Source organism: Dasypus novemcinctus, chromosome 8 (assembly GCF_030445035.2).
Source record: "Dasypus novemcinctus isolate mDasNov1 chromosome 8, mDasNov1.1.hap2, whole genome shotgun sequence".
Taxonomy (NCBI): Eukaryota; Metazoa; Chordata; class Mammalia; order Cingulata; family Dasypodidae; genus Dasypus; species Dasypus novemcinctus.
The window spans coordinates 46,379,249-46,406,579 of record NC_080680.1 but is presented as its reverse complement, the minus strand read 5'-3'; the positions used below and the strand labels follow the sequence as shown (position 1 = coordinate 46,406,579).

At 40.4% G+C, this 27,331-nt stretch overlaps 1 protein-coding gene and 1 long non-coding RNA gene across 3 annotated transcripts in view; one reads left to right on the top strand and one right to left on the bottom strand.

The window, feature by feature from the left end:
• The window catches only part of RCL1 (RNA terminal phosphate cyclase like 1), a 68,444-nt gene extending 41,514 nt beyond the window's left edge, over window positions 1-26,930 (bottom strand). Inside the window, exons 1-3 of one of the 2 annotated variants that reach the window (XM_058301805.1) lie at window positions 26,562-26,930; window positions 7,437-7,508; window positions 4,600-4,775 (exon numbers count right to left, since the gene is read on the bottom strand). In XM_058301805.1, coding sequence (XP_058157788.1) covers window positions 4,600-4,775; window positions 7,437-7,508; window positions 26,562-26,697 — 384 coding nt within the window. In that variant the 5' untranslated portion in view covers window positions 26,698-26,930. The remainder of the gene's footprint in view (window positions 1-4,599; window positions 4,776-7,436; window positions 7,509-26,561) is intronic. The other variant, XM_058301806.1, reaches the window with a different exon arrangement.
• LOC131279440 (uncharacterized) lies at window positions 6,025-10,274 on the top strand. The gene is made up of 2 exons (XR_009186789.1): window positions 6,025-6,174; window positions 10,057-10,274. It is a non-coding gene; the product is annotated as an uncharacterized lncRNA (long non-coding RNA).
• Window positions 26,931-27,331: the final 401 nt, after the last annotated feature.

The window sequence follows — 27,331 nt, the reverse complement described above, 5'->3', positions numbered from 1 at the left end:
AAAATGTTCCATATCACTAGCTATCAGGGAAATGCAAATTAAAACAACAATGAGGTATCATCTAACACCACACAGAATGGCCATTATTAAAAAAACAGACAACAATAAGTGCTGGAGAGGATGTGGAGAAATAGGAACACTCCTTCACTGCTGGTGGGTGTATAAAATGGTGCAGCCTCTGTGGAAGATAGTTTGGAGGTTCCTCAGCTAAATATAGAACTGCCATATGATTCAGTAATTCCTCTACTAGGAATATATCCAGCAGAACTAAAAACTATGACATGAACAGACATTTGCTGTTCACAATTGCCAAAAGATGGAAACAACCCAAGTGTCCATCCACCAATGAGTGGATAAACAAAATGCTATATATACATACAATAGAATACTATGCTGCAATAAGAAATGAAATTAGGACATATGTGATAACATAGATGAGTCTTGAAGACATTATACTAAGCGAAGTAAGCCAGACACAAAGGACAAATATTGCATGGTCTCAATAATCTGAACTAAATACAAATAATAAACATATGGAATTAAAACCTAGAGTATAGATTATAAGGAGATAAGAGGAGGGTTGAGAAGAACTATGGATGCTTAATGTACGTAGAAGTTTTAATTAACTTGACTGTAAAAGTGTGGAGATGGATAGTAACACATTATAGTGAGTGACCTGGTTTATAAATGGGATTGTGACTGAAAAAGGTAGTCTGGGAAAGTAAATGTCAATAAAAAGAAAGCTAAAGAATAATCTAGGGACTAAATAACACAGTGAACCCAGAGGCAGTTGAGAATTGTGGTTAAGGGTACAAATACAAGAGAGTCCTTCTGTGAGCTAGAGCAGATGTACATCAACTATTGCAGGGTGATGGGAATATGGAGAAACATGGGAAAACTATAACTGGTGTGACCTATAGACTGTGGTTAACAGCAATACTATAATATTCTTGCATTAATGCCACGCCATACTGTGTTGATAACGGAGGTGTATGGAAAAAGCGTGCCAAATGTATGCTATGGACCATGATTGGTGGTAACAGTCTGATGATATTATCTCATAATCTATAACAAATATTCCACCAGGGTGTGGAGTTATATGGGAAATCTACACATCTGTATGATTGTTTTGCTCAAGTTAACAATATCTGTAATAAAAATACATTAAAAAAATAGTATGGGTTGGGGGAAAAATACAACAAATGTAAGATAAGGACTATAGATGGTAGAAATATTTTGACGATGCTCTTGCATAGCTTGTAACAAATGTTTCACATCAATGCAAAGATTTGGTGGGGGGGGGTGATGTATGAGACCCCTGTGATGTTATGTATGTTTATTTTGTAAGTTCACAATCTTTTTTTTTTTTTTAAGATTTATTTTTATTTATTTAATTCCCCTCCCCTCCCCCGGTTGTCTGTTTTCTGTGTCTTTTTGCTGCGTCTTGTTTCTTTGTCCGCTTCTGTTGTCATCAGCGGCACGGCAAGTGTGGGTGGCGCCATTCCTGGGCAGGCTGCACTTTCTCTCGCGCTGGGCGGCTCTCCTTTAGAGGTGCACTCCTTGCACGCGGGGCTCCTTGCGCAGGGCACTCCTTGCGCGCATCAGCACTGCGCATGGGCCAGCTCCACACGGGTCAAGGAGGCCCGGGGTTTGAACCGCAGACCTCCCATGTGGTAGACAGACGCCCTAACCACTGGGCCAAAGTCTGTTTCCCCACAATCTTTACTATACATTTACTGTTTATGTGTGCTCATGTATGAAAGATATACTTCGATTTAAAAATCGAAAATATATATATCTCCATCCCTTTTAATTCTTTCCCTCTCTAATACACCTTCTCCTTAGCCTACAAACAAGTTCAAGTTCCTCCTAGTCTTAAAACTCTCCCAACCCCAGCTCAAGTACCATCCTACCTGACCTTCTGGAATAATATCCTAATCTACCATGGCTCTATTTCCTACTTACTCCTCAAGCTGTACCCAACCTTACAACTCCACTGACACTGCTTTCTTGAAGGGCATTAAGACTTCTTACTGTCAAATCTTACTACCTTGATCCCTGCAGAGACTGACTCTGTAGATCACCCCAACCTTTAGAGCCCAACTCTTGCTTGGCTTCTACAAATACTATCTCCACAGCTCTCTCCAGCTCTTTTTCCCCTACTTGGACCTTAAACACGCATTTCCCTTTTGATCTCCTATTCTCAGTCCCCTGGACCATGGGCAATGACTCTAAAGCCCACAGAGGCCAGAAAGGAAATTTTAATGAGCAATGAAATCAGCTGAGACCTGTGTCAAACTGACAAACTCATGCCTTATCCTTAGAGGACAATTGCTACTTGGCTCCAATGGATGGCTGCATGGAGGCACAACCATCCAGCATTGCCACTTTGCCCTATTATAATATAAAATCTGGGTTTTTACCATTAAACAATTCTGACTCACACACACAAACAAAATACTACACAGACAAAGGGAAAGTACTGAAGACCTATCTCTGAGGCTCCAGACAATAATTTCCAACTGCCAACTAGACAACCCAATGTAAATATCCTGCCAACATGGGGAACAGGACCAAAATCAAACACATCACTCATTGTCCCATCTGTCCTACCACATTTTCTTCTTCCCTACATCAAACTCTTTCTGATCGTTATCCTTCAAGTCAACCAGGACAGAAATAATGAAGTTATTTTGACCCCCTTCTCCTATCCCAGCTCCAATCAGTTGTCAAGTTATGATGTCTCTCCCTCCTCACTGTCCCTCATCTGCCTCTTCCTTTCCAGGTCCATCTCCATCATGTCCAAACCAGCTGATCGTCTCTCCATGTCATCCTTCCCTCAGTCTCCAGAATTATCTTCATAAAACTCAGACTGACTCATGTGGCTTCTCCTCTTCTAGAAAGCCTTCCCCACCCCTCAGCCCTCTGCATACCTGTCTACCACCTTGAGACTTAGAGATACTTGTGGGCAGAATCCCTCCTCTCATTCATTCTTGTAAGCAAAGGGTAAGTGCGGACATAAACTGGTGAGGAAACCATGCAGAAAAGCAGCAGCTCAAAATGAAGAAGCCACAGGTTGAAGATAAATACAATTGTTATCCAGGATTAGGTGTATTTATTTTATTCTGGGTTCAAGCCAGGTGCCAACCAATGTAATTTCAGTTTCAACTGGCAAAAGTAAATAGTTCTGCAACATATGAAAACAGACTTCTTTAACACTCTGCCCAAAAGTTAAGTACCATTTCAGAGGAATTCATCAACTGATCTATGTCACTGTTAATGTATAAAACTTTTTCAAGATTGCCAATGAGGAAAGCTTTCAATTTCATATAAAAGGCCCCAGTACACTTCAGGGCCTTTTTTCATTATTTGAGGCACCAACCTCATCCCCTCCAACCCTGCAAAAAAACTAAAAGTATAGATGCCGCCCCCTATACTGTTAACTGAAGGATCCATTTCTTAGAATCTTCTAGAAAATACAAGAAAAGAACAACCACTTGTAGTTGAAAATTCTAAACAGCTTATACAACATTCCTTTGCAGCTAAGAATTTCAGATCTTGCACTGTACTCAGCATCCTAGGAAAATAGTTTTTGCAGATGAATTTCCAAGAATTGAGGAATAAGGCTTTTGGTGCCTAAGAACATGTGTTAATATCCTGGTAGATGTCTTGATAGATACCAACAGCCTATGCTCTGGGGCTCACTATACCACCTAACTGATGCTCCTGGTTGGAAAAGCTGCACCCTTCATGTTCTGCCTCAGAAGCCACTCATTCCCTGGCCTGAGCCTAAGTCTGTGGAGGTAAAGACAAGCATGCCTCCTCAGTCAGGACTTCCCACATGGCCATCGCCTTTAAGACAACCTCTAGACAGCACAGCACCCAAAAGTAGGGATCCCTTCCTCCCTCCAAGACATCACAGGCAGGCCTGGGCAAGACTTCTCCAATCGCACACACACGCACATGTGATAAGACCCATCCCAGCCTTGCACTAAGACAGCGATGGCCACAATGAATACTTTGGGTAGATATTAAACTACCTTCCCTACACATGCAGGAAAATTAATCTGCTTAATAAGAAGCTTGCTGGTACCTACATACTATCAAAGCTCATATAGGTCTTTTCTGCTCTTGGGCTCTTTTTCTAAATCTGCAAAACCTTCTAGGAAGAAGGAAGTCCTTGAGTTTACAGTTGAAGCCTGGGTAAATCCAGATTATGCTGTGGCAATCTGAAGGGGATATTATTTCCTGCCTAAAATTTTGTTCCACTGCTCTCCAGCCTCATCTGTCACATGGCCTTACGGAAACTCCATTCTCACTCACTTCAGCCAACAGAGACACATTTCACATCAAACAGAGTGACATGTTTGGAAGGTTCTCAGGCATAAGCGTGGATAGCCCCTTGTTGAATGTTAATCATTACGGAACGTTATGATTACTTGTCTTGGTTATCTGCTTCCTAGAAGGGGTAACCTCTAAATCTTAAGGTAAATAACCAAAGAAATATACTCAAAACTGCTTTTTTAAGGAACTTTTTTCTCAAAAGGTTGTGACAAAAGACAAAACAAATTCACACCAGGGTTTGGTCTCAATACTCACCGAAGGGTCAACTTGGTCATTGGTCACTCCTCGCAGAACTATTTTTAACGGGTGCTTCATAAATGGGGCCAGGCAAAGAAGACTCTCCAGGTAATATCCAATGCTGCGAAGGACACTACAGTCATGTTCCACAGATCCACCATACAGGAGGCCAGGCTGATAATACAAAGTTGTTCCTTAAGCCGGAGGAAAGAGAATCACACTCAGCAAGAAAAAATTGTGTCACAAAGGCAACGAAGGCAATGAATCCAAGGGCAAGTCTGCAAAGGGCATCCAAGGGAGTTCAAAATGCCATTCCTGAGTCTACACTTCATTCCAAAAGCTGACTCACTACTGTCAAACCCCTGTAATAACAAACTGAGTGTAATTTAATAAACAGAAATAAAACTAATCCCCTCTCTAAGCCATGTGAATTGCCAAAGTCATGAACCAACCCAGAAGAGAGATGGTAGTAGGCACAGTATTCCCTCCATTAGCACCACACTCTCAGACTATGATGTCAGGAGAGCAGGGGGCTTACAATGTCCTTAAATCATCACACCAGCCACCAGCATCTGCTGGCCCTTTGAAATGAGACTTCCCATATACCCTACACACCAATCAAGATGACTAGAAAGGGCAAGTACTTTACAGCCTCTACTACAAGAAGAGAAGGAATTGGAGAAGGTAAGCAAGCAAGGCTAGTGGTTAATGTAAATATTTACAGGGTCCTCATCATTACCCTTCTTATCAGTACACCCCGGTACCTTCATTCATTATGTTAACTGCCCAGCCCCATGGACACTTGAGTTTGTAATTCTTAACTTTATAGGTCAGCATCTGACTAGAGTGGCTGACAACAGGACCTATGGTTAGAAATGTATGGGTAAGCCACAATGTGCTAGGCAGTGAAGAAACTCAAATGCAAGGACATCCTACTGGGTAAGGGAGATAAAACTCCCACATGAATAGAACAGAATGCAAGGCAGTGGTACAACGCAAAGCACAGAGAGAGGTCTACAACTCTGCAGACCGGAAGAATAAGCTGACTGCAGAGCACTGTGAGGAGCATGACCCTGTTTACAGCTGGAAACACATCTGTGCTCATGTAAGCAAATGCACATAAAGGAGACAAGGGTGCACCCCAAGCTGTGACAGTGGCTACCTCTGGGGAAAGGAATGGAAGAGAAAGAGGTCAAGGGATTTTCAATTTTTGCATAGACTTGTGTAAACTTGTTTTAAAAGACAAAATAAGGGGAGCGGATGTGGCTCAAGTGATTGGGCTCCCATCTACCATATGGGAGGCCCCGGGTTCAATTCCCAGGGCTTCCTGGTGAAGGCAAGTTGGCCCGCACTACAGAGAGCTGATGGCACATGCAAGATGACACAATAAAGGGAGATGCAGAGGAGAGACAGTGAGAGACACAGCAAACCAGGGAGCTGAGGTGGCTCAAGAGATTGAGTGTCTCTCTCCCACATCAGAAGGTCCCAGCACTGGTTTCCGGTGCCTCCTAAAGAGAAGATGAGAAGATAAGCAGACACAGAAGAATGTGCTGTGAATGGACACAGAGAACAGACAGTGAGCACAGGCAAAAGGTGAGGGGGGAATAAATAAAATAAAAAAATAAATCTTAAAAAAAATGGGAAGCAGATGTGGCTCATGCAATTGAGCTCCTGTCTAACATACAGGAGGTCCAGGGTTCGATTCTCAGGGCCTCCTGATGAAGGCAAGCTGGCCTGTGTGGCAAGCTGGTCCACGCGGCGTGCTGCCCCACGCAGGAGGGCTGGCCCGCACAGGAGGGCTGGCCCACACAGAGAGCTAACACAGCAATATGAAGCAACAAAAAGAGACACAGAGGAGAGACAATAAGAGATGCAGCAGACCAGGAAGCTAAGGTGGTACAAGAGAACGATCACCTCTCTCCCACTCCGGGAGGTCCCAGGACTGGTTCCCAGAGCCGCCTAATGAGAACATAAGTAGACACAGAGAGCAGATAACGGGAGGAGGGGGGGTAGCAAATAAATAAACACATCTTTCAAAAAATAAAACAAAATTCAGAATTCAGCACATTGACCAGGACATGCTTAACTTCCCTTTCTTTTGACTAAACTTTCAACAGGCTTATTCCTGACTCCAGGCCCTTGATCTCCCTCCCTCTCACCCCAACCCTTACATTATCCAGGTGCCAAGAGGCACCTAATTAGGTAGTTCCTTATCTCCCTCTTCCTCTCTCCCAGCCCTGACAAGCTCCAGGTGGCCTAATCACAGCAAATGAAAACATTCTGAACCAAGAGGCCTTAGCTACAAACCCAACAGTAAATCACTCACCCATCTCTGCGATCAACCCCCTTAACATGCTCTTAAGTATTTTGCCACTGTTCCACCCCAGCCCTTAAAAACCTGTTGTCCTCTGCCTGGGCAAAGTTGAGTTCTTCTAGTCTCTTTTTCCCTGATGCAGGAGTTCTTTAAATAAAGTCATCCTTACACATTTAACATTGTTTAGTGCAATTTTTTCTTTGACAATATACAACTACCTTGTAAGAATTTAATGTGATAATATAAGCAAATAGGTTTTGAAAGTAGCGTATATATGTTAGGTATAAAATGCCTTCTTGTTTTAAAAAAACAGGCGGTGCTGGCTAGTTGATCTGAAATTCTCAGTCTTCCAACATCATTAAATCAATTGTATGTCCCTTCAAATGGGAGACTTCACATACATCTCTGAACAACTGTCTGACAGACAGGAAACTGAATCTTTCCATCTAAACACAATATTTATACTATTAAGAGAACTAGGGAACAGAGAATGGTTAAGTAGTACATGTAAGGGCTTTCAGGAATAAGAAAAGGAGCTTACCTGTTTGGTTTATTTCAATTCGAGAACCATTAGTTATTTTGTCCAACAGCCTTATGAAGCTGGCTTCAAAATCTGTAGGGAAAAGAGAAGATAGTCAGTGTTTCACATTTGGTCACCATTTCTAGAGAGCACACAGATCCAAGTCTTCCAGTGGAGGGCAAGTTACTTCCTGCATCACATGGGAGTTGTCCTTGGGAACTTGGTGGGCTCACTAGCTCAGGAGCCTGAAACAGCTGACTAGTATACACATGTTCAGTAGCACTACTAGAAAGAATCCAGCTTTCACATTATATGGAAAAAGAGAACCCTACCAGTAATCCAATGGCACATTAATTTCAGCACATAAATCCCATAAAGGCCTATTCTTCTGATCTCCAAAGGGCATGCCAAATAAGGGAGAAGAGGCAGAAAATAGGGGAGAGTTCTAAGTCCAGTTCTTCCTTGTTCTAGAATTCCTGAGAAGGAAGATTAGATCAAGGGACCCCCTTTAGTCTCAGAGACCGTAAGAGACCGTCTCTCCCATTCAACACAGTGTAACTTTGCCTTTCTCTACCACCTTACTGCTCTATAGCTATGCAAACAGTTTTGTTTTTTATTTCATTAAAAAGGTGCTTGAATGTACTGTATTTTGACATTTTTAAAAACATGCATGAAATAAAGACAGGAAGAAATATTATTACATGTTAATAAATGGGTTTCTCTTGATAGGGTTTTTAAAATAGTTTAAAAAACTTTACTGAAAACATTCTAATTTTTAAAAATTCTATTGTAGTAACTTAGATACAACACAAAATTTCCTAGCTTAGCTACTTTCATGTGTACAATTCAGTGTGATATTAATTACATTCACAATATTGTGCTATCTCACTACCAACTATTATCAAAACCTTCCCATCACCCCAAAAGAATACTGTAACCATTAAGCAATAATTCACCACCCACCCCACTCCACCCCTGATAACTCATAATCTACTTTCTTTCTTTATGAATTTTTTTAGGTATTTCATAAAAGTGAAATCATACAATATTTTTCCTTTTGTGATGAAAGGATTTTATGAGTTTAATTTTCTGGTTTATATTTTTATGTTCAAATTTGCTTTTATAAACAGAAATTTATAAAATCTCCATTTATAAAAAATTTTTATAAATTTTATAAACAGAAAAGAAATGGTCATTTAAAATATAAAAGCTGGTTATTCTTAGAGAGAAAACATATCTAAAATGTGAAATACGGGGGTAAATAGAGCAAAACTCAGATATAGGAAAATATGTCCTTCCCTTGAGCAGATCTTGCACACATGCACCCCTGCTGTTCATGAACAAGGATAGGAAGACCAACTGTCCTGCACCTGAAGGTACTGTGACTATCTGACACTTTTAGGTAGCTCCCACCGCGGTAAGAAACAAGCAGTTTACAAACACAGATCCCAGCAGTCACCTGAGCATACCAAAGGGTAAGTGGATGCAATTCCCATCCACCTAGTCTGTTACTTAATGCTGTCCCATAACTTCTGTCATAGTAGATTCTGCAATCTGTACAAAGAGCACTGGGATAGAAGTCAGAGAAACTGCATTAAGTTCTGATCAAAATAATAATGGCTAATAATAGTTACCATGCACTGACCACTTATTTACACCACAAATTCTCTCATTTAATCCTCACAACTGCAAGACAAGAAATGTCATTCCCAATTTGTACAAGGCTGAGACCCAAGAATGTCAACTAACTTGTGCAGGTCAAATGACTGACAAGTGGCACAGCCATTATTTGAGCCCAAGTCTGTCCTTCTCCAAAGCCCATGCCCTTCACAATGCCACAACACTGGCTGCCTCTGCTCAATTTAATTCTCAGAGCCAATACTTCCTCCGGAAAATCACGGTACCTTTTCAAGTGCAGACCTTCCTACTGAAGGATCCTGAAGTCAATTTATTGGGGCCCCAACCAAATTTGCTTTTAATGGAATGAAAACAGAATAAAATATATCAGAGTTAGTACACATAGTGAGAGTGCTACTTGAGAAACTTTTCCTTCAGTTTTATCTATATTTGTATGTATACTAAATTGTGGTATAAAATGTATTCTGTGAGCAGCTGTCAAAAAAGTTTTAATGTAATTGAACTATGTAACTGTACTAGAAATGATTTTGATGGTCTTTAAATAAAATTTTATTGAAGTATATCATTCATACATAAATATACATAAACAATAAGTGTACAGTAAAAGTTGTGAACTTATAAAACAAACATGCATATCATCATACAAGGTCCATACATCACCCCACCACCAACACCTTGCATTGTTGTGAAACATTTGTTACAAACTATGAAAGAGCATTGTCAAAATATTACTACTAACTATAGCCCATTGAATGGCCTTTTTTAGAGAAAATATTCTGTTTTTAAAATTCAGGCACAACTGCTATCATAATTTAAATGCAAGGTACTCTGCTCAAAAAAGGCAAACCTTCACTTGCTCCAGCTTTCCAGATGCCTAAAGGGGAGAGAGGAACAAGTACTTACAAATAAAGTTCAAGTTAAACTAGCTCCATAGCTTTTACAAATTAAGAAAGAAAATGGAGAAAGTATGATTTCAGAAAGACTTTCTTTTTGCAATCCACAGGTCTCTTACGCATAAAGACAGTCAGAAATGTCCCACAGAAGAAAACAAGGAGGTTGAGAATGGGCATCTACAGTGAGCTCCATGCAGGACCAAGCTGTGGACACAGCAGACAGAGCCCTAGCAACAGTGAAGATAGAGCTCCATCACCTGGTCTAAAGAGATCACAAGTTCACCTAAAAAAATAAAAGCCTGAAAGTCCCCAAACTTCAGTAAGACAAGATGGTAGGATTCCTTGCCCCCTTGCCACACTCTCTGTGACTCATTCACTCTCTTCAAGACTGCTCCTGATGGTACAAAATTCCAGGCGTCTAATAATGTTAGGGGGAAAGTTCCAAGTATAACCTTACCACAATCATTCAGGAGTACATAATTATGCTATCAAACCATAAAGAAAATCAAAATGAATGCCCTAAGAGTCAAGATAGTGGCCACCATTAAGGGTGTGGAAGGGCACACAGAGACCTCTCCTTGTCCGAGAGAGGAGGTATATGGCTGTTCATTTCACAATCCGTTAAACAATACTTTTATGTTTTATGCATTTTTGTGTTATTAGATTTCATATTTTAAATGAAACTTTTAATGTTGGGACCTTTAACTTAAGGATGTAAATACCATGTCCCATGCTTATTGCCCTCTTGACACCATACTATGAATAAGTGATCTCATCATTTCTTTAAAGGGACCAGTAACTTCTAGAAGACAGCAGCAGTCATGATGCCTGACTGACCCAAGCCTCAGCAAAAAAGGCAAAACATGACTCAAAGAAGGGGGGCACTGGAAGGAGCACAAATCTATACTTTAAAAACAAGGAAGGAACAAGCAGCAAGATGGAGGCAAAGTAAGGAGCTCCCAGAATCCTGTAGCTCCTGCTACAGGGCAGTTAGTAAACACTCAGAGCTTTCTAAAGCACCTGTTTGAGGACTCCAGGAGACCAGAAGAGCATCCTACAACATCCTTCAAAGGATGGAAGGAGACTGCCCATCTGCAGAAAGATTTGTAAGTAGAGCACTCCACACCCTGGAGGCCAGTACCCATCCTCCACTGGTGGCACAAGCCGCCTCGGCAGCTGGAATTGGAAGTTCCATTCCCCAAACAGGTGAGGAAAAGATGGCTGGGCACCAACTTCAGCTAGTAAATTTGGCAGGCTAAACTATATTCCTAAGAACAGCTTAAGTTTGAGCCTGCCCAAGTCAGAAAGAGGCCAGTAGCCGCCCTCTTAACTCCGCCCCTGGCACAAGAGGAAGCAGGACTGACTGAAAATCCAGTGCTGATAGAGACAGGCTCCTTTCCATCCAGATCAGATTGTAGCTCTAGCTTAAGCCTCCAGCAGGGAGGAAGCTGGTGGGGCCTGCGCCAGCCTCTCCAGGAAAATACGGGGCACACTACGGAGGCTGGTTATCATCCTATTCTGGCAGTGCAAGCTGCCGGAGCTATTCTGTGGCTGGAGTTGGAAGCTCCATTTCCCCAAAACAGAAGAGGGAGACGGTTGGGCACCAACTTCAGCTGCTGATTAGTAAATTCGGCTGGCTAAAGTATAACCCTAAGAACAGCTAAAGTTTGAACTTGTCCAAGATGCAAAGAGGCTGGCACCCACCATTTTGCCTCTACCCCAGCATGAGGGGAAGCCAGGATGACTGAAAATCATAGTGACGGTGGGGACCAGTTTCTTTCACCCAGATTGGTCTGAGCCCCAGCCTAGGCTTCAGCCCCACCCCTAGCAGGGAGGAAGCTTGTGGGACAAGCATTAGCCTTTCTGGGTAATTGCAGGCACCTTTGGTTGTCACAGACTGAATAATCAGAAGTCTACTGGGGCAACTGCAGTCATTTTGCAGGTTATATACTGCTGCCCACACCTGCAGCTCCATCCCCACCCCAGACATAGGGCATGAAGCTTCATCAGTCTCTCTGGCCAGCTACAGTCTAGGACTGCAAGTCTTGGATTATTATACACGGCTGTGGTTCTGTCCCTACCCCTGGCAAAGGAGAAAGTTGGGAGAAGCTTCTTTGGTCCCTTGGGCAATGCAGGCAGCTTGAGCCTCTTGAGCTTGCAGCACCAACTACATTCTTGGCTCCTACTACACAATGAGCAAGGGAGAAAGGGCAAGGAAGGCCTCAACTAAAAAGAGAACCTGCACCCAGAATAAATACATCTAGTAAGCCAGATGCCAAGATGCCAACAAAACATTACAATCCACACCAAGAAACAGGAAGATAAGCCTCTAGATGATATAAAGGAGTTGAGGGAAGTGGTTGTGGCTCAACTGATAGAGCTTATGGAGGGTCCAGGATTCGATATCCTGGGCCTCCTGACCTGTGTAGTGAGCTGGCCCAAGCACAAGGAGTGTTATGCCATGCAGGGGTGTACCCCACACTCAAGGAGTGTGCCCCACAAGGAGAGCCACCCTGTGTGAAAAAAGCACAGCCCACCCAGGAGTAGCACCACACACACACAGAGCTGACCCAGCAAGATGACGCAACAAAAAGAGACACAGACTCCCAGTGCTGCTGACAAGAATGCAAGTGGACACAGAAGAACACACAGCAAATGGACATAGAGAGCAGACAACGGGGGAAAAAAGGGGAAGAAAAATACATAAAATAAATCTTAAAAAAAAAAAACTTGTCTTTAAAAAATAAAACAATAAAGGAGTTGAGACAACTAATCATAGATGTTAACATAAATCTCCTTAATAAATTCAATGAGATGGCTAAAGAGATTAAGATATTAATAAGATACTGGCTGAGCACAAAGAAGAATTTGAAAGCATACATAGAAAAATAGCAGCTCTTACGGGAATGAAAGGTGCAATAAATGAAATTAAAAATACACTGGAATCATATAATAGCAGAGTTGAGGAGGCAGAGGAAAGGACTGGTGAGCTTGAAGAAATGGCCTCTGAAAGTGAACATACAGAAGAACAGACGAAGAAAAGAATGGAAAAAATCAAACAAGGTCTCAGAACAAAACGACAGCCAGAGATGTGCAAATACACATGTCATGGGTGTCCCAGAAGGAGAGGAGAAGGGAAAAGGGGCAGAAGGAATATTTAAAGAAATAATGTTAGAAAATTTTCCAACCCTATTGAAGGACATAGAAATCCATGTCCAAGAAGCATAATATACTTCCATCTGAAAAAATCTGAATAGACCAACTCCTAATACTAATAAGAATGTCAAATGCCAAAGACAAAGAGAATTCTGAGGAACAGCAAGAAAAAGCAATGTATTACATATAATGGATATCCAATAAGATTAAGTGTTGATTTCTCACCAGAAACCAGGAGGCAAGAAGACAGTGGTCTGATATATTTAAGATACTACCAGAAAAAAACTTCCAGTCAAGAATTTTACACCCAGCAACACTCTTTCAAAAATGAGGGTGAGATTAGAATATTCACAGATAAACCGAAACTGAGAGAATTTCTAAGCAAGAGACCAGATTTTCAGGAAATACTAAAGGGTGTGCTAGAGCCTGAAAAGAAAAAACAGGAGAGAAAGGCCTGGAAGAGAGTCTAGAAATGAAGATTATATCAATAAAATTAACAAAGTGTCAAAAGAGTGGTGAAAATAATATATGACAGATAAAACTCAAGTAGTCAGGAATAAGGTTAACCAACAATGTAAAGCACTTGTTTTCAGACAACTGCACCCCAATGTTAAAAGAAATCAAAAAAGTCCTAAATAACTGGAAGAACATTCCATGCTTATGGATTTGAAGACTAAATAGCATTACGACGTCAATTCTACTCAAATTGATAGACAGATTCAATGCAACCCTGATAAAAATTCCACCAGCATTTAAAAAAAAAAATTGAAAACACAATTAGCAAATTTATTTGTAAGAGTAAGGGGTCCTGAATAGCCATAAACATCATAAAAGGAAAAGCGAACCCTCATCTCCAGACTTTAAATCACACTACCAAGCTATAGTGGCAAAAACAGCATGGTACTGGCATAAAGACAGATACACAGACCAATGGAACCAAACTGATGGCTCAGAAACAGACCCTCACATGTATGGTCGTGATTTTTGACTAGCCTGTCAAACCCACACAGCTTGGATAGAACAGTCCATTCAGCAAAATGGTACTGAAAGAACTGGATATCCATAGCCAAAAGAAGGAAAGAGAACCTCTATCTCACACCTTATCCAAAAATTAACTCAAAATGGATCAAAAATCTAAAAATAAAAGCAAGAACCATAAAACCTCTAGAAGAAATTGTAGGAAAATATCTTCAAGACCTGGTGGTAGGTAGTGGATTCTTAATGGAGATAAGAGAAGGACTGAGATGCACTGATGTTTAATGTATGTAAAGTTTTAATTAGCTTTACTATAAAAGTGTGGAAATGTATAGAATGGATGGTAAAAATAGTAATAGCTAGTTTATAAATAGGGATGTGGCTGAAAATGGTAGTCTAGGAATGTAAATGCCAATTGACAGAATGCTAGAGAATAATCTAGGAACTGAATAACACAGTAAACCAAGAGGTGAATGAGAATTGTGGTTGATGCTACAGATGCAAGAGTGTCCTTTGTGAGCTAGAGCAAATATATATCACTACTGCAGGATGTTGGGAATGCATGGGAAAATTACAACTAGAATGACCTATGGACTGTGGTTAGCAGTAATAATATTCTTGCATCTATGCCAAAGATGTACTGTGTTGATAATGTTGAAAATGTGAGCCAATGTATACTATGGACATGGTAACAATATTATCTTATCTGTAACAAATGTTCCACCAGAGTGGTGTGTTGATAGAGGGATGTTGCTTGGGAATTCTGCATATGTGCATGATTGATTTGTAAGTTTACAACTTCTGTCATAAAAAATATATTTAAAAAATAATAATAAGGTTTGTTGGGGGAAAAACACACCAAATGTAAGATAAGGACTATAATTAGTAGTAAGATTTTGACAATATTCTTTTGTAATTTGTAACAAACATCTCACGACAATGCAAGGTGTTGGTGGAGGGTTGATGTATGGGACTACTGTATGATGTTATGCATGTTTGCTCTGTAAGTTCACAACTTTTACTATACACTTAATTGTTTATGTATGTTCATATATAAATGACATAAAGATAATAATAAGAGGGAGGGTTGGGGGAAAATACTTTGGTTGGTAGTAATATTTTGACAATGCTCTTTAATCATTTGTTAAAAAGGTTTAACAACAATGTAAGGTGTTGGTGGTAGGGTGAGTTATGAGAGTCCTGTATGATGTTCTATAGGTTTGTTTTGTAAGTTCACCACTATTACTATACACTTACTGTTTATGTATGTTTGTGTGTGGGTGATATACTTCAATAAACTAATTTTTTAAAAAAGAGAGAAAAACAAGATAAGGATGCCCACTTCACCACTGTTATTCAACACTGTTCTAGAAGTTCTAACTAGAGGAATTAGGCAAGAAAAAGAAACAAAAGGCATCCAATTTAGAAAAGAAGGAATAAAACTCTCACTATTCACAGATGATATGATCCTGTATTTAGGAAATTCCAAAGTGTCTACATAAAGCTACTAGAGCTAATAAATGAGGTCAGCAAATTGGTAGTATACAAGATCAACACGCAAAAATTAATGTTACTATACACTAGTAATGAACAATCAGAGGAGGAAAAAAGGAAAAATTTCATTTACAATCATAACTAAAAGAATCAAGTATCTACAAATTAATTTAACGAAGGGTGTAAAAGGACTGTACTCAAAAAATGATATAGCATTGCTAAAAGAAATAAAAGACCTAAACAAATGAAAGGACATTCTGGGTTCATAGATTGGAAGACTGAGTATCATTAAGACGTCAATTATTGGAACAGATGTGGCTCAAGCAGTTGAGTGCCCACCTCCCACAAGGGAGGTCCCAGGTCAGTTCTGTGCCTCCTAAAGAAAAAACAATAAGACAATGAGCAAAAAACAACAAGCAAAGACAACAAGCAGACAACAAATGAGCAAAAACAACGAGAAAAAAAAAAAGCAGGCAAGGGAGCCATGGGGGGAGGGAGCCATGGGGCAGGGAATATCAAGATGTCAATTCTACCCAAATAGATTTACATCCAATGCAACCCCAATCAAAAATCCAATAGCCTACTCCACAGATATAGAAAAGTCAATTACCATTTTAATTGGAAGGGAAAGTGGCCCTAAATAGCCAAGAACATTTCACAAAGCTTCAGTGGTCAAAACAGCATTGCAGGGGAGTAAATGTAGCTCAAGTGATTGAGTACCTGCTTCCCATGTATGAGACCCTGGGTTCAATTCCCAGTATCTCCTAAAAACAAAACAAAGCAAACAAACTAACTAAAAAAACCCAACTCTCATTGGGGAGCAGATGTAGCTCAGTGGTTAAGCGCCTGCTTCCCACGTATGACGTCCTGGGCTCAATTCCCAGTACCTCTTCAGGCGAAAGACTTGAGTAAACATTTCTCCAAAAAAGATATACAAATGGCCAAGAAGCATATCAAAAGATGTGCAACATCATTAGCCATTAGGGAAATGAAATAAAAAATCAATGACATTTGTTAATAAAAAATCAATAAAAATAAAAATAAAAAATCAATAGGATGGTTACTACTGGGGAAAAAAAACAAACAGAAATTAGAAGTGTTAAAATAAGAAGAAATAGGAAAATACATTCATTGTAAAAATGTGTACCTGCTGTGGAAAACAGCTTGGCATTTCCTCAGAAAGTTAAGTAAAGAATTACCATATGTCCTGACAATCCCATTTTTAGGTTTATTCCTAAAAAACCTTGAAGCTGGGACTCAAGCAGATACTTGCACACTGATGTCCATAGAGGCATTAGTCACAATTACCAAACAGTGGAAACAACCCAAATGCCCATCAACAGATGACTAGATAAACAAAATGTTGTTATATACATAAAATAGTTTATTATTTGGTTGTAAAAGGTATGATTTTCTAATTCATGGATGAATCTTGAAGACATCATGCTGAGTGAAATAAGCTAGATACAAAAGGCCAATACTACATCTCATTGATATTAAATAATTAGAATAAGCAAATTCATAGACTCACAAGCTAGAATACTGATTACAAGGGGTCAAGGCATGGGAAGTTAGTGCTTAATTAATAACTGGTACAGAATTTCTGTTTGGGGAACTAGAATTGTTTGGTAATGGTTGGTTGGTGATAGTGGCACACCAATGGATTAGATAGTTGAATGGTTAGTAGGGGAAATCTTAGTTTGTATATACATTATTAGAGCAAAAATTTTAAAAGCCATAGGATTGTACAACACAAACAGTGAACCCTAATGTAAACTATGGACTATAGTAATAGTACAATTATAATATACTTTAAAAAACCACTACAAATAGATTTTTTTTTAAATGGAATTCTAAAATATGTTAAAATAACCCACAGGAAAGAAGGAAAACACAGAGAAATGAAAAATAAAAAACAGAATATGCATTGTATATTGTATATTTGAAGTTGAAACTCACTTCAAATATAAAAATACAGGCAGGTTGAAAGTAAAGTGATGGAAAAACAAATCATTCAAATATTAACAAAAGAAAGCAGGAGTGGCTATATTATCAAACAGAGTAGACCTCACAGGAAGGAAAACAGAGAGGGACATTATATAATACCAAGAAGACATAATAATTGTAAATGTATCAAACAACAAAGCTGTGAAATATATTAAGCAAAAGATTTTAAAAAAAAAACAAAAAACTGATAGTACTAAGAGGAAAAAATAGACAAATTTACAGTTATAGTTGGAGATACTAATGCCCTTCCTCTCAACCAGAAAAGTAGCAAGGATATAGAAAAACTCAACAAAACCATCGACCAAGAGAATAAAACATTTACAAAACACTCCATGCAACAACAGCAGAACAAATGACCATGGAACACACCCCAGGAAAGATCATACCCTAGGTCATTAAAAAAAAAAAACAACACCTCAACAAATTTAAAAGAACTGAAATCATATAATATTCTTTTTAAAAAATCACTACAAAGAGTGTTCTTGACCATAGTGAAATGGAATCAAACTATATATTGATAATTATTGATAGCAGATATATAACAGCAGCAGCCAAAAAAAAAAACCCTCTAAGATTTTGAAACAATTATAAATAGTCCATAAGTCAAACAGGAAGTCTTGAATAAATAAAAATATATTGAACAAAAAGCTGGTTCTTTTGAAATGATCAATAAAATTGACAAATTCCTAGAAAAACTGATAAAGGAAAAAAGAGGAGTGAAAAATTACCAATATCAGGAATGAAACTGGGGATATCACTACAGATACTGCAGATATCAAAAGAATAAGGTAATATTTTGAACATCTCCACACAAAAATCTGACAACTTAGATGAAATGAACCACCTCCTCAAAAAATACAAATACAACACAACCAATATGAAATAAGACAACAGAAAAGCCCTATTCAACAAACAAATTGAATGCCTAATTTTAAAACTCCCCCAAAAGAAATCTCTAGGCTCAGATGGTTACTCTGGATAATTCTACCAAACGTTTAAAAAAGAATAAAGGGAGTGGGTGTAGCTCAGTGCTTGAGCCCTTGCTTCACATGTACAAGGTCCTGGGTTCAATAACTGGTACCTCCTTAAAATAAATAAATAAATAAAATTTTTAAAATCCATGACCTAATACTGATACATTATTGGGAGTGGGTGTAGCTCTGGGGTTGAGCTCCTCCTTTCTTTGGATGAGGTCCCACGTTCAATTCCCTGTACCTCTCGGGGAAAAAAAAAAGATAAACCACTTCCACACAACCTCTTCCAGAAAAAAAGAAAAAAAGAGGAAGAAACAGTTCCCTACTCTTTTTATGAAGCTGGTATTACCCCTGATATCAAAAACAGACTAAGTATAAAAAAAGAAAACTACAGACCAATATTCCTCGTTAGTATAGATGCAAAAATCCTTAACAATTATTAGCAAATAAAATTCAGCAACACATAAAAAGAATTATAAACTATGGTCAAGTGGGATTTATTCCAGGAATTTTACAAGGCTGTTTCAATACTCAAAGGTCAACCAGTATAATCTACTGTATCAGCAGACTAAGGAGGAAAAATCACATTATCACATCAGTTGAAAAAGTGGGAGAGAGTGTAAACTATAATATAAACTATAATCCATGCTGTGTGGCAATGTTCCAAAATGGGTTCATCAATTGCAATGAATGCACCACACTAATAAAAGAAGTTGTTAATGTGGGAAAAGCGGGAGGTGTGAGGAGTGGGACATATGGGAATCCCCTATTTTTTAATGTAAACGTTTTATATAATCTATGTATCTTTTAAAAATAAATAAAATATATATATATATTTTTTTAAGTACTGGACAAAACTCAACACCCATTCATGATTAAAAAAAGAAAAACATACAGAAAACTTCCTCAACTTGATAAAAAGCATCTACAAAATAATATACTTATGGTAAAAGATTAGCATTTATACTTGGTAGTAAAAGACTTAATGCTTCTCCCCTAAGATAAATAACAAGTCAAGGATGTTTGCACTCACCATCTTATTTAACATAGTGCTGAATGTTTTAGTCAGTGCAATACACCAAAAAAGGGCAGAAAGGAACAGATACAACTGCTCCTATTTGTGGATGATATGTTTGTCTACATAGAAAATCCAAAAATATCTACAAAAAGTCCTCCTAATACCAAGAAGAAAATTCAGCAATGTAGCAGAATATAAGACAAAACATTTTTTTAAACTTTATTTCTATATACTACCAATAAATATGTGGAAACTGAAATTTAAAATAGTATACCATTTACAATCAGTTAAAAAAGAGAAATACATATAAATTTAACAAAACATGTACAAGAATTTATGCTGCAAACTACACTAAGATGGTGAAAGAAATCAAAGACCATCTAAAGAAATAGAGAGCTATACCGTGTTCGTGAAATGGAAGACTCAATGGAGTAAAGATGTTAACTCTTCCCAAATTGATATATAAGTTTAATATAATTCCTATCAAAATCTCAGCATGATTTGTTTTGGTAGCTATAAACAAGATTATTCTAAAATGGAAATGCAAAAGACTGAGAACAGCTAAAATAATTTTGAAAAAAGAATTAGGAAATTGGAGGAGTCCAGATTTATGTAGCTACCATAATCAAGATTCTTTGATATTTACAAAAGAAGAAATACATAGATGAGTGGAACAGAATAGAAAACCCAGAAAGCAATCCATACAAATATGTTCAACTGGTTTTTAAAAAAGGAAGGACAGCCTTTTCTACAAACTGTCCTTAAGCCATGCAATATCCACAGGCAAAAAAAAAAAAAAAAATCGAACCTTGATACAATGCTTACCCTTATACAAAAACTTATTTAAATATAAAATACAAAACTATAATAAAACTTCTAGGAAAAATAAACATAGAAGAAAGTCTTCAGGTTCTAAGGCTAGGCAAAGAATTCTGAGACTTAACAGCAAAAAATTGACACATAAAAGGAAAAGTTGATAAATTCTACTTCATCTAAATTAAAATCTGTTCTTCTACAAAGATCTTGTAAAGTGGATAAAAGACAAGCTAAAGAGTGAAGAGAAACACTAGTGAGCCACATATCTGACAAAGGACTATTATCTAGACTATGTAAGATAACTCTCAAAATTCAACAGTAAAACAAAACAAAACAAACAACCAAAACTGGAGAGACATTTTGTGGCAGATGCTACATAAATGGCAAATAAACATACGGAAAATGTTCAGTATCATTAGCCAAAGGAAAATGCAAATTAAAACCTCAATGAGAAATCACTACGCACCTATCAAAATGGCAAAATGGCAAAATGGTGAGGATGTGGAAAAACTGGAGTACTCACACATCGCTGGTGGGAATGTAAAATGGTACAGCCACTTTGGAAAATTGTTTGGCAGCTTTTCAAAAACTAAACATAGAAATAGCATATAATGCAGCAATTGTACTACTGGGCATTTATGCCAGAGAAATGGAGACTTATGTTCACACAAAAATCTGTACATGAATTTTTTCTTCAGCCTTATTCAGAACAATCCCAAACTGAAAACCCAGATGTTCTTAAACAGGTAAGGTGGTACATCCATAGATGGAATACTACTTAGCAATAAAAACTGATAAACACAGCAACCTGAGTGAATCTCCAGAGAATTATGCAGAATATAAAAAAGTCAATCCCAAAAGGTTACATACTATATGATTCTATTTATAACATTCTTGAAGTAACAAAAGTACAGAAATGGAGAACAAACTAGTGGCCATCCAGAGTTAAGGAAAGGGATGGGGTATCGCTATAAAGAGCACTGTTGTGAGAGATGCTTGTGATGACGGAAATGTTCTAAATCTTGACTATGTCAATGCCCTGACTGTGATATTATACTATAAATTTGCAAGATGTTAACATTGAGGGAACCTGGGTAAAACGTAGACAGAATCTCTCCCTATTATTTATTACAACTGCATATGAATCTATAAATATCTCAAAATACAATGTTTAATTTTAAAAGGTGGTGATAATTTCATCGGGAATAGCTTTTCTTTTTCAAAGATTTAGTTTTTTGGGTTTTTTTCATTTCTCTTCCCTTCCCCCGCCCCCAGATGATGCTCTCTGTATCCATTTACTGAGTGTTCTTCTGTGTCCGCCTGTATTCTTGTCAGCGGCACCCAGAATCCACATCTCTTTTTGTTGCATCATCTTGCCGCGTCAGCTCTCCGTGTGTGCGGCGCCATTCCTGGGCAGGCTGCTCTGTTTTTGTGCTGGGGAGCTCTCCTTACAGGGCGCACTCCTTGTGCCTGGGGCTCCCCTACGTGCGGGACACCCCTGCATGGCAGGGTACTCCTTGCGCGCATCAGCACTGAGCGTGGGCCAGCTCATCACACGGTCTAGGAGGCCCTGGGTTTGAACCTTGGACCTCCCATGTGGCAGGCAGACGCCCTATCCATTGGGCCAAATCCGCTTCCCTGGAATAGCATTTTACAACTTTCATGCAACAGGAGATCTGGAAAAAGGCATGAGGTAATGAGTCTTGACTGGGGCAGTCACTAGAGGGCAGGTTCCTATTCGAAAAGACAATACCCCACCTATGCTTATCATTTTACTGTCATCTGGTCCCTCCCATATCCAGGAGTCTATCAACAATTCTAAGACCCAGACAATGCTGGAATAAAATATAGGGACACATCCTTCTAGAAAATCCAATTTATGAACAGCCAGATTTATCTCCAAAACAATACGGGTTTACCAAAAGACACTTTATCTATCAAAGGACCTCTATATAGCATGTTTCCTCAGTGTATTTTAAAGGATTCTTGTGACAAAACTCCACACTTCCCTCCATTTTCATAACCTTACCTGTTTAAGCCATGTGTAGCACCCCCATGGGAAGAAGTAACTGCTCTAATTTCAAAGAAGACACTGAGCCTTAGTCATGTGACCAGCTCAGAATCTCAGGTAGGAGCAGCCTAATCTCCTAACTCCTAAACCAGTGCAACCAGCCAAGCCTACCATTTCTACTAATCCCACTTTACACAATTATCATTTTGGGGAGCCAATGTGGCCAGTGGTTGAGCACTGGCTTCCCACATACGAGGTCCCTTGTTCAAGTCTCAACCCCCGGTACCTCAAAAAAAAAAAAAAAAAAAACTGGGAAGCAGATGCAGTTTAAGCAATTGGGCTCCCACCTACCACATGGGAGATCCCAGATTTGATTCCTGATGCCTCCTAAAAAGAAGACAAGCAGACACAGAGAGTATACAATGAACAAACAGAGAGCAGAGAGAGAGTGCAAACAACGAGGGGTGGGGAGAAATACATTTTTAAAAAATCTTTATTTTAAAATTATCATTTGGTGGGATTCTTTTCCATTTGTTCCTCACCTTAACCAGAAATTGTTATATCAAGTAAAACCTGCAAGACACAGCTCTCATGAAATCCAGAGACAGAGGAACTTTGGGCAGATGCTTTACAATACTGGTAACGAACACCCAAAGCCATCATCAGTTAATGGGGAAAAAACAGGCCTCCAGGCTAGAGCTGGCTGCATGCTCTTTCCAACTCCGTCACTGACCGGATGATCCACATCACCAGCATACCTTGGCTAGTTATGGCTTGGCTTTCACCCTCAGTAAAACAGCAACAAAAACGCTCCTCCTCATTGACTGGATGAATATAATGAGGCAACATAATTGTTCATGCTCCTCAAGAGTGAGGCATAAATTAGGTATGTGACTGTATCACTATAAAAATCATTTCAGGAAATGGAGCATCTTTCTTTGGGATGCAAATTCTTCTCAATATTTACAATACCTCTGCATTGGAAGGAGGCAGTTTTGTTTAAGAGATTAATGGATCTGCCTCAACTCGGGAGTTTGACCTGCATCTTATTCCCTTTTGAATCCTTATGCAGTTTTCTTGGTTTCTTCACATGCTGCTATTCCCAACCATCAGGGATATGAGGAAAAGAAAAAGCTTAAAATTAAGTCCATTAGACGAGCATTTCTCAACTTTAGTACTACCGAAATCTTGGGGGAGATAATTCATTGTGGGGGCTCTCCTACGCACTGGAGGGTGTTCAGCAGCATCCCAGGGCTCTATCCATTAGATGCCAGTAGCATCTCCCAGCTGTGACAACCAAAAACATCTCTAGATTGTCAAATTTCCTGTAGGGAGCAAAGTAATCTCCAGGTTGAGAATCATTGCACTATATACACAACACACAGAAATTTGGAAACCATCACCCTAGAGGTAACTTTTAGACTAAAAAGGAAAGACAAAGAAAAAGCGTGATTCTCTTTAAATATCTGAAGAGTTTCCACATAGAAGCAGGAACAGATTTGGGGTGTGAGGGGCAAAACTACAACCAGTGTGCAGAAGCTACATAATAATAAAACCAGCTAGCATTTATTCTTCCTATGTACCAGGCAATATTCAGAGCACTTTTCAAGTACTTTTTCATTTAATCCTCACAATAATCCTATAAGGTAGGTAGTACTAGCCCCATTTTACAGATGAAAAAATGAAACTCAAAATGTTAAAGAATTTACCCAAGAACTAATAGCAAAATGCAGAACTGGACTCAAACCCAGGTCTAACTCTTGAGTCCAATCTCTAAACTACTAGGCTACTCTGACCATAACAAATTAAGGATTTTACCTCAACATAATTAAAAACTTGTTCTTTCACCAACTGAACTGTTTCATTCACCAACAATAATTCTCACAGCAGTCATCTCAATCCTATCTGTCCAGATCAGAGGCAGATCCACCAAGTCTTCATAACTTCCAGGAAGCCCTTCCTGAAGTTTCCTACTTCAAGTTACTCAAGCTCTACCTAGATGGAAAGCTCCTTGAGAGTGAGGGCAACCAATTTCTCACTTTTACAACCCAGTACTTGCACATAACTGGGGCTCAAAAAACTTATTCTCATTGAGTAACTGTGAGGCAGAAGGCCTCTTGCACCCACTCCTACACCACACCAAATGGGATTCTTGCATTTGAACTGGACTTTTATCAGATATGCACTGAGTTTTTTCCAGCTCAGAATCTGAGTCAGGAAGAAGCAGAAAAGGATAGATGACTGGCAACATACAACCCCTTGCCTACATCCTAAATCAAGCTACTAAGGACTCACTTGACTATGACACAAATCACATCTGAGGTTACATGCATTACGCCTATGTATGTGCTTATATGCACATATGTGCACTTATACACATGTACACATAATATACATGTCTATGAATGCTGATATAGGTGGTGCATATATCTCAGTTCCCTATTCTATAAGAAATTAAGCAAACAACTGAGGTTTCTGAGGGCTGAAGCCTCCTGGAATATTAATGAAATAAGGCAAATAATGCTCTACACGAGTGCTCCCCATAAAATACCAGCAGCACACATGCTAACCAGTACTAAGTCTCCCAGGTAAAATCTGCACCCTTTCAGACAAGTGCCAAGTGGCTAAGCCCTGTTCTTGGATGAAACAGAAATGTGTGTGCAGTAGGGAGGAGATGTTCACAAACAGAAGAGGGGACAGAGAGGGGAAATATCCTTGGGGACATTAAATTAGTTTAAGGTCATCTGTCAAGGGGCAAACACTAAATTGTTATCTTATGTGCACTATATTTGTGAGAAATCCCAAGGCTCCGGACTAAAACACTTTTATTCAGAAAAAAAAGCTATGCCCAGTGTTCACAGAAAGTCTGTCTTCTTAAATCCAGCTAGTGGCAAGTTCTCTGTGTTCATCTAGGGGTGAGATGGAGACTTGACTGTGAATGCCACAGAACAGAGCCATCAAGGATTGCTTTACCCAAGGTGCAGACTCAAAATAAGTGCAAAAGATGTTTAGGGGGAAGAACACCTGGCACAAACCATCCCAGGGGTCTCTCCTTCACTTCCTCAGTGTTTCTGAACAGTAAAGAAAGGACAAGAACCATATACCAACATGTCTTTCCTGTTGTCACCCCGTTCCTCACCACAGTAAGTAAGATCTTCTGGTTCTTTCCATTCTAACCTTCTATCTCCATCAATGACATGGCATTTTCCCCCATGTACAACCAATCGCCATTCAAGAGAGATAGAAATGAAGCTGTCCAGAAAACGCATCCATATAGATGATGAAATAGGCTGGCCACCTAATGCAGGAGCCAATACAAAATACATCAGCACGACCCAGGAATTCACCAGGACCAACCGCAAACCCTTTGTCTTTCTTTAAGGGAGTCTTCCAATTTGGGATAACTAGACAGAAGCTTTTAAATGCATGTGCCTTAGACCCGTTGAAAACCGGTGCTATTTGGCGTGATGAAGCTGTTATCTACCTTTGCAGGGCAAAAAGTGGGCTTGGAAGCCTGTACTCTAGCGCTTGCCACCAACCCTTTTCTAAAGTCAAGGAAAGTGGGTCCCACAACTGTTAAACATCTATTTCAACGCTCCTCTTTTGGGCACATCAATCATTCAGCTGAAAACAAACACAAAAAATTTTTTTAACTGCTTAATTCACACCCAAGGGGAAGTGCGAGGGCAGCAGAGAAATCATGGCCACAGGGACAGCCCATGTCTAAGGGGCCAGCTGCCTAAGAAACCTGTTTCGGGACAGGGCAGGAAATCAACCAGTGGTACTTTTCTCTCCAAATCTCTCTCCATCTTTACATCGGCCCATTCACCACATTTCGGTCCAACTGTTTTTCTCCTTTGAGAGGTTTATGCGGGACTAAGACCGAAAGTAAGTGAAGAGGCGATGCCTGGGATTTGCTGCAACACGTAAAGCTTGAAAACGTGCAGCTGTTTACTATCCGAGCCCCGAGGACGCCACGCGCGCAGCGCGCAGCTGAGCTCTTCCCTACGGCGCCGACCCCGCCTCCCCTCCGCCACCCGCACGTTCGGGTGTGGGGTGGGCGCGCCACCCGCCCTACCCAAAGCGCCCGCGGGACCCGGAGGCCCCCAGCGCGCCCGCCCCCGAGACACCAGTCCCGTCTCCTCTCGGCCCGCCCGAAGTTACCTCGGAGGCCCGGGTTGTCGTCTCTGGCCCGAATCTTTCGGATCTTGACAGGGCGCCCGCTCAGAGTGGACAGGACCAAACGCTGGCGCAAGAAGTTACAGCCCGCGTAGCTGAGGGAGTGCGCCTGGGTTGCCATGTGCGCGTCCTCCGCAGGGGAGCGAGCGGCCGGGGCGCGGCGGCTGCGGACCTCGGCGGAGGTCGCGGCCCCGGCGGCGACAGCGAACAGCGGCGGTAGCGGCCCTGGCTCGGTCCCGCACCCCGCAGCCCCTGGCGTGTCCACGTGGTTTGGAACAGGAAGACGGAGAGACGAGACACCGGGTCAGAGGGGAGCGGGGCGGAGTCCGCGGTGGCCGCCCAGGCTCCCCGCCCGGCTGGGGGCGGCTCCCGCGCCGGTCCGCGCCGCTACTGGCCCGCTCGGGACCAGGGCGTCTGTGCCGCGCCGCCATTGGCCAGCCTTGGAGCTGGGCGGTGCCCGGGCCGCGCCGCCATTGGCTTGCAGGGCAGCTGGGCGGCTCCCGAGCCCCGGCAACAGCGCGCGGCGGGAGGGAGCGCGGAGTGCCGCCCGCGGTTTGAGGCGCGGGAGCTCGCTTGGAGGGCTGTCTCCGGAGGGTCTTCCCGAGTGTGGGGGTGAGGGTAGGCCGGACCGTGTTGTGTACCTACTACGTGCCGGGAATTTAGCTTCGCTACTCACGGCAACCCCGGGAGTAAGGCTGATAATCTCCCCTCCTTCCCACCCTCCGCCTTTTTCTTACTGATGAGAAAACAGGTTG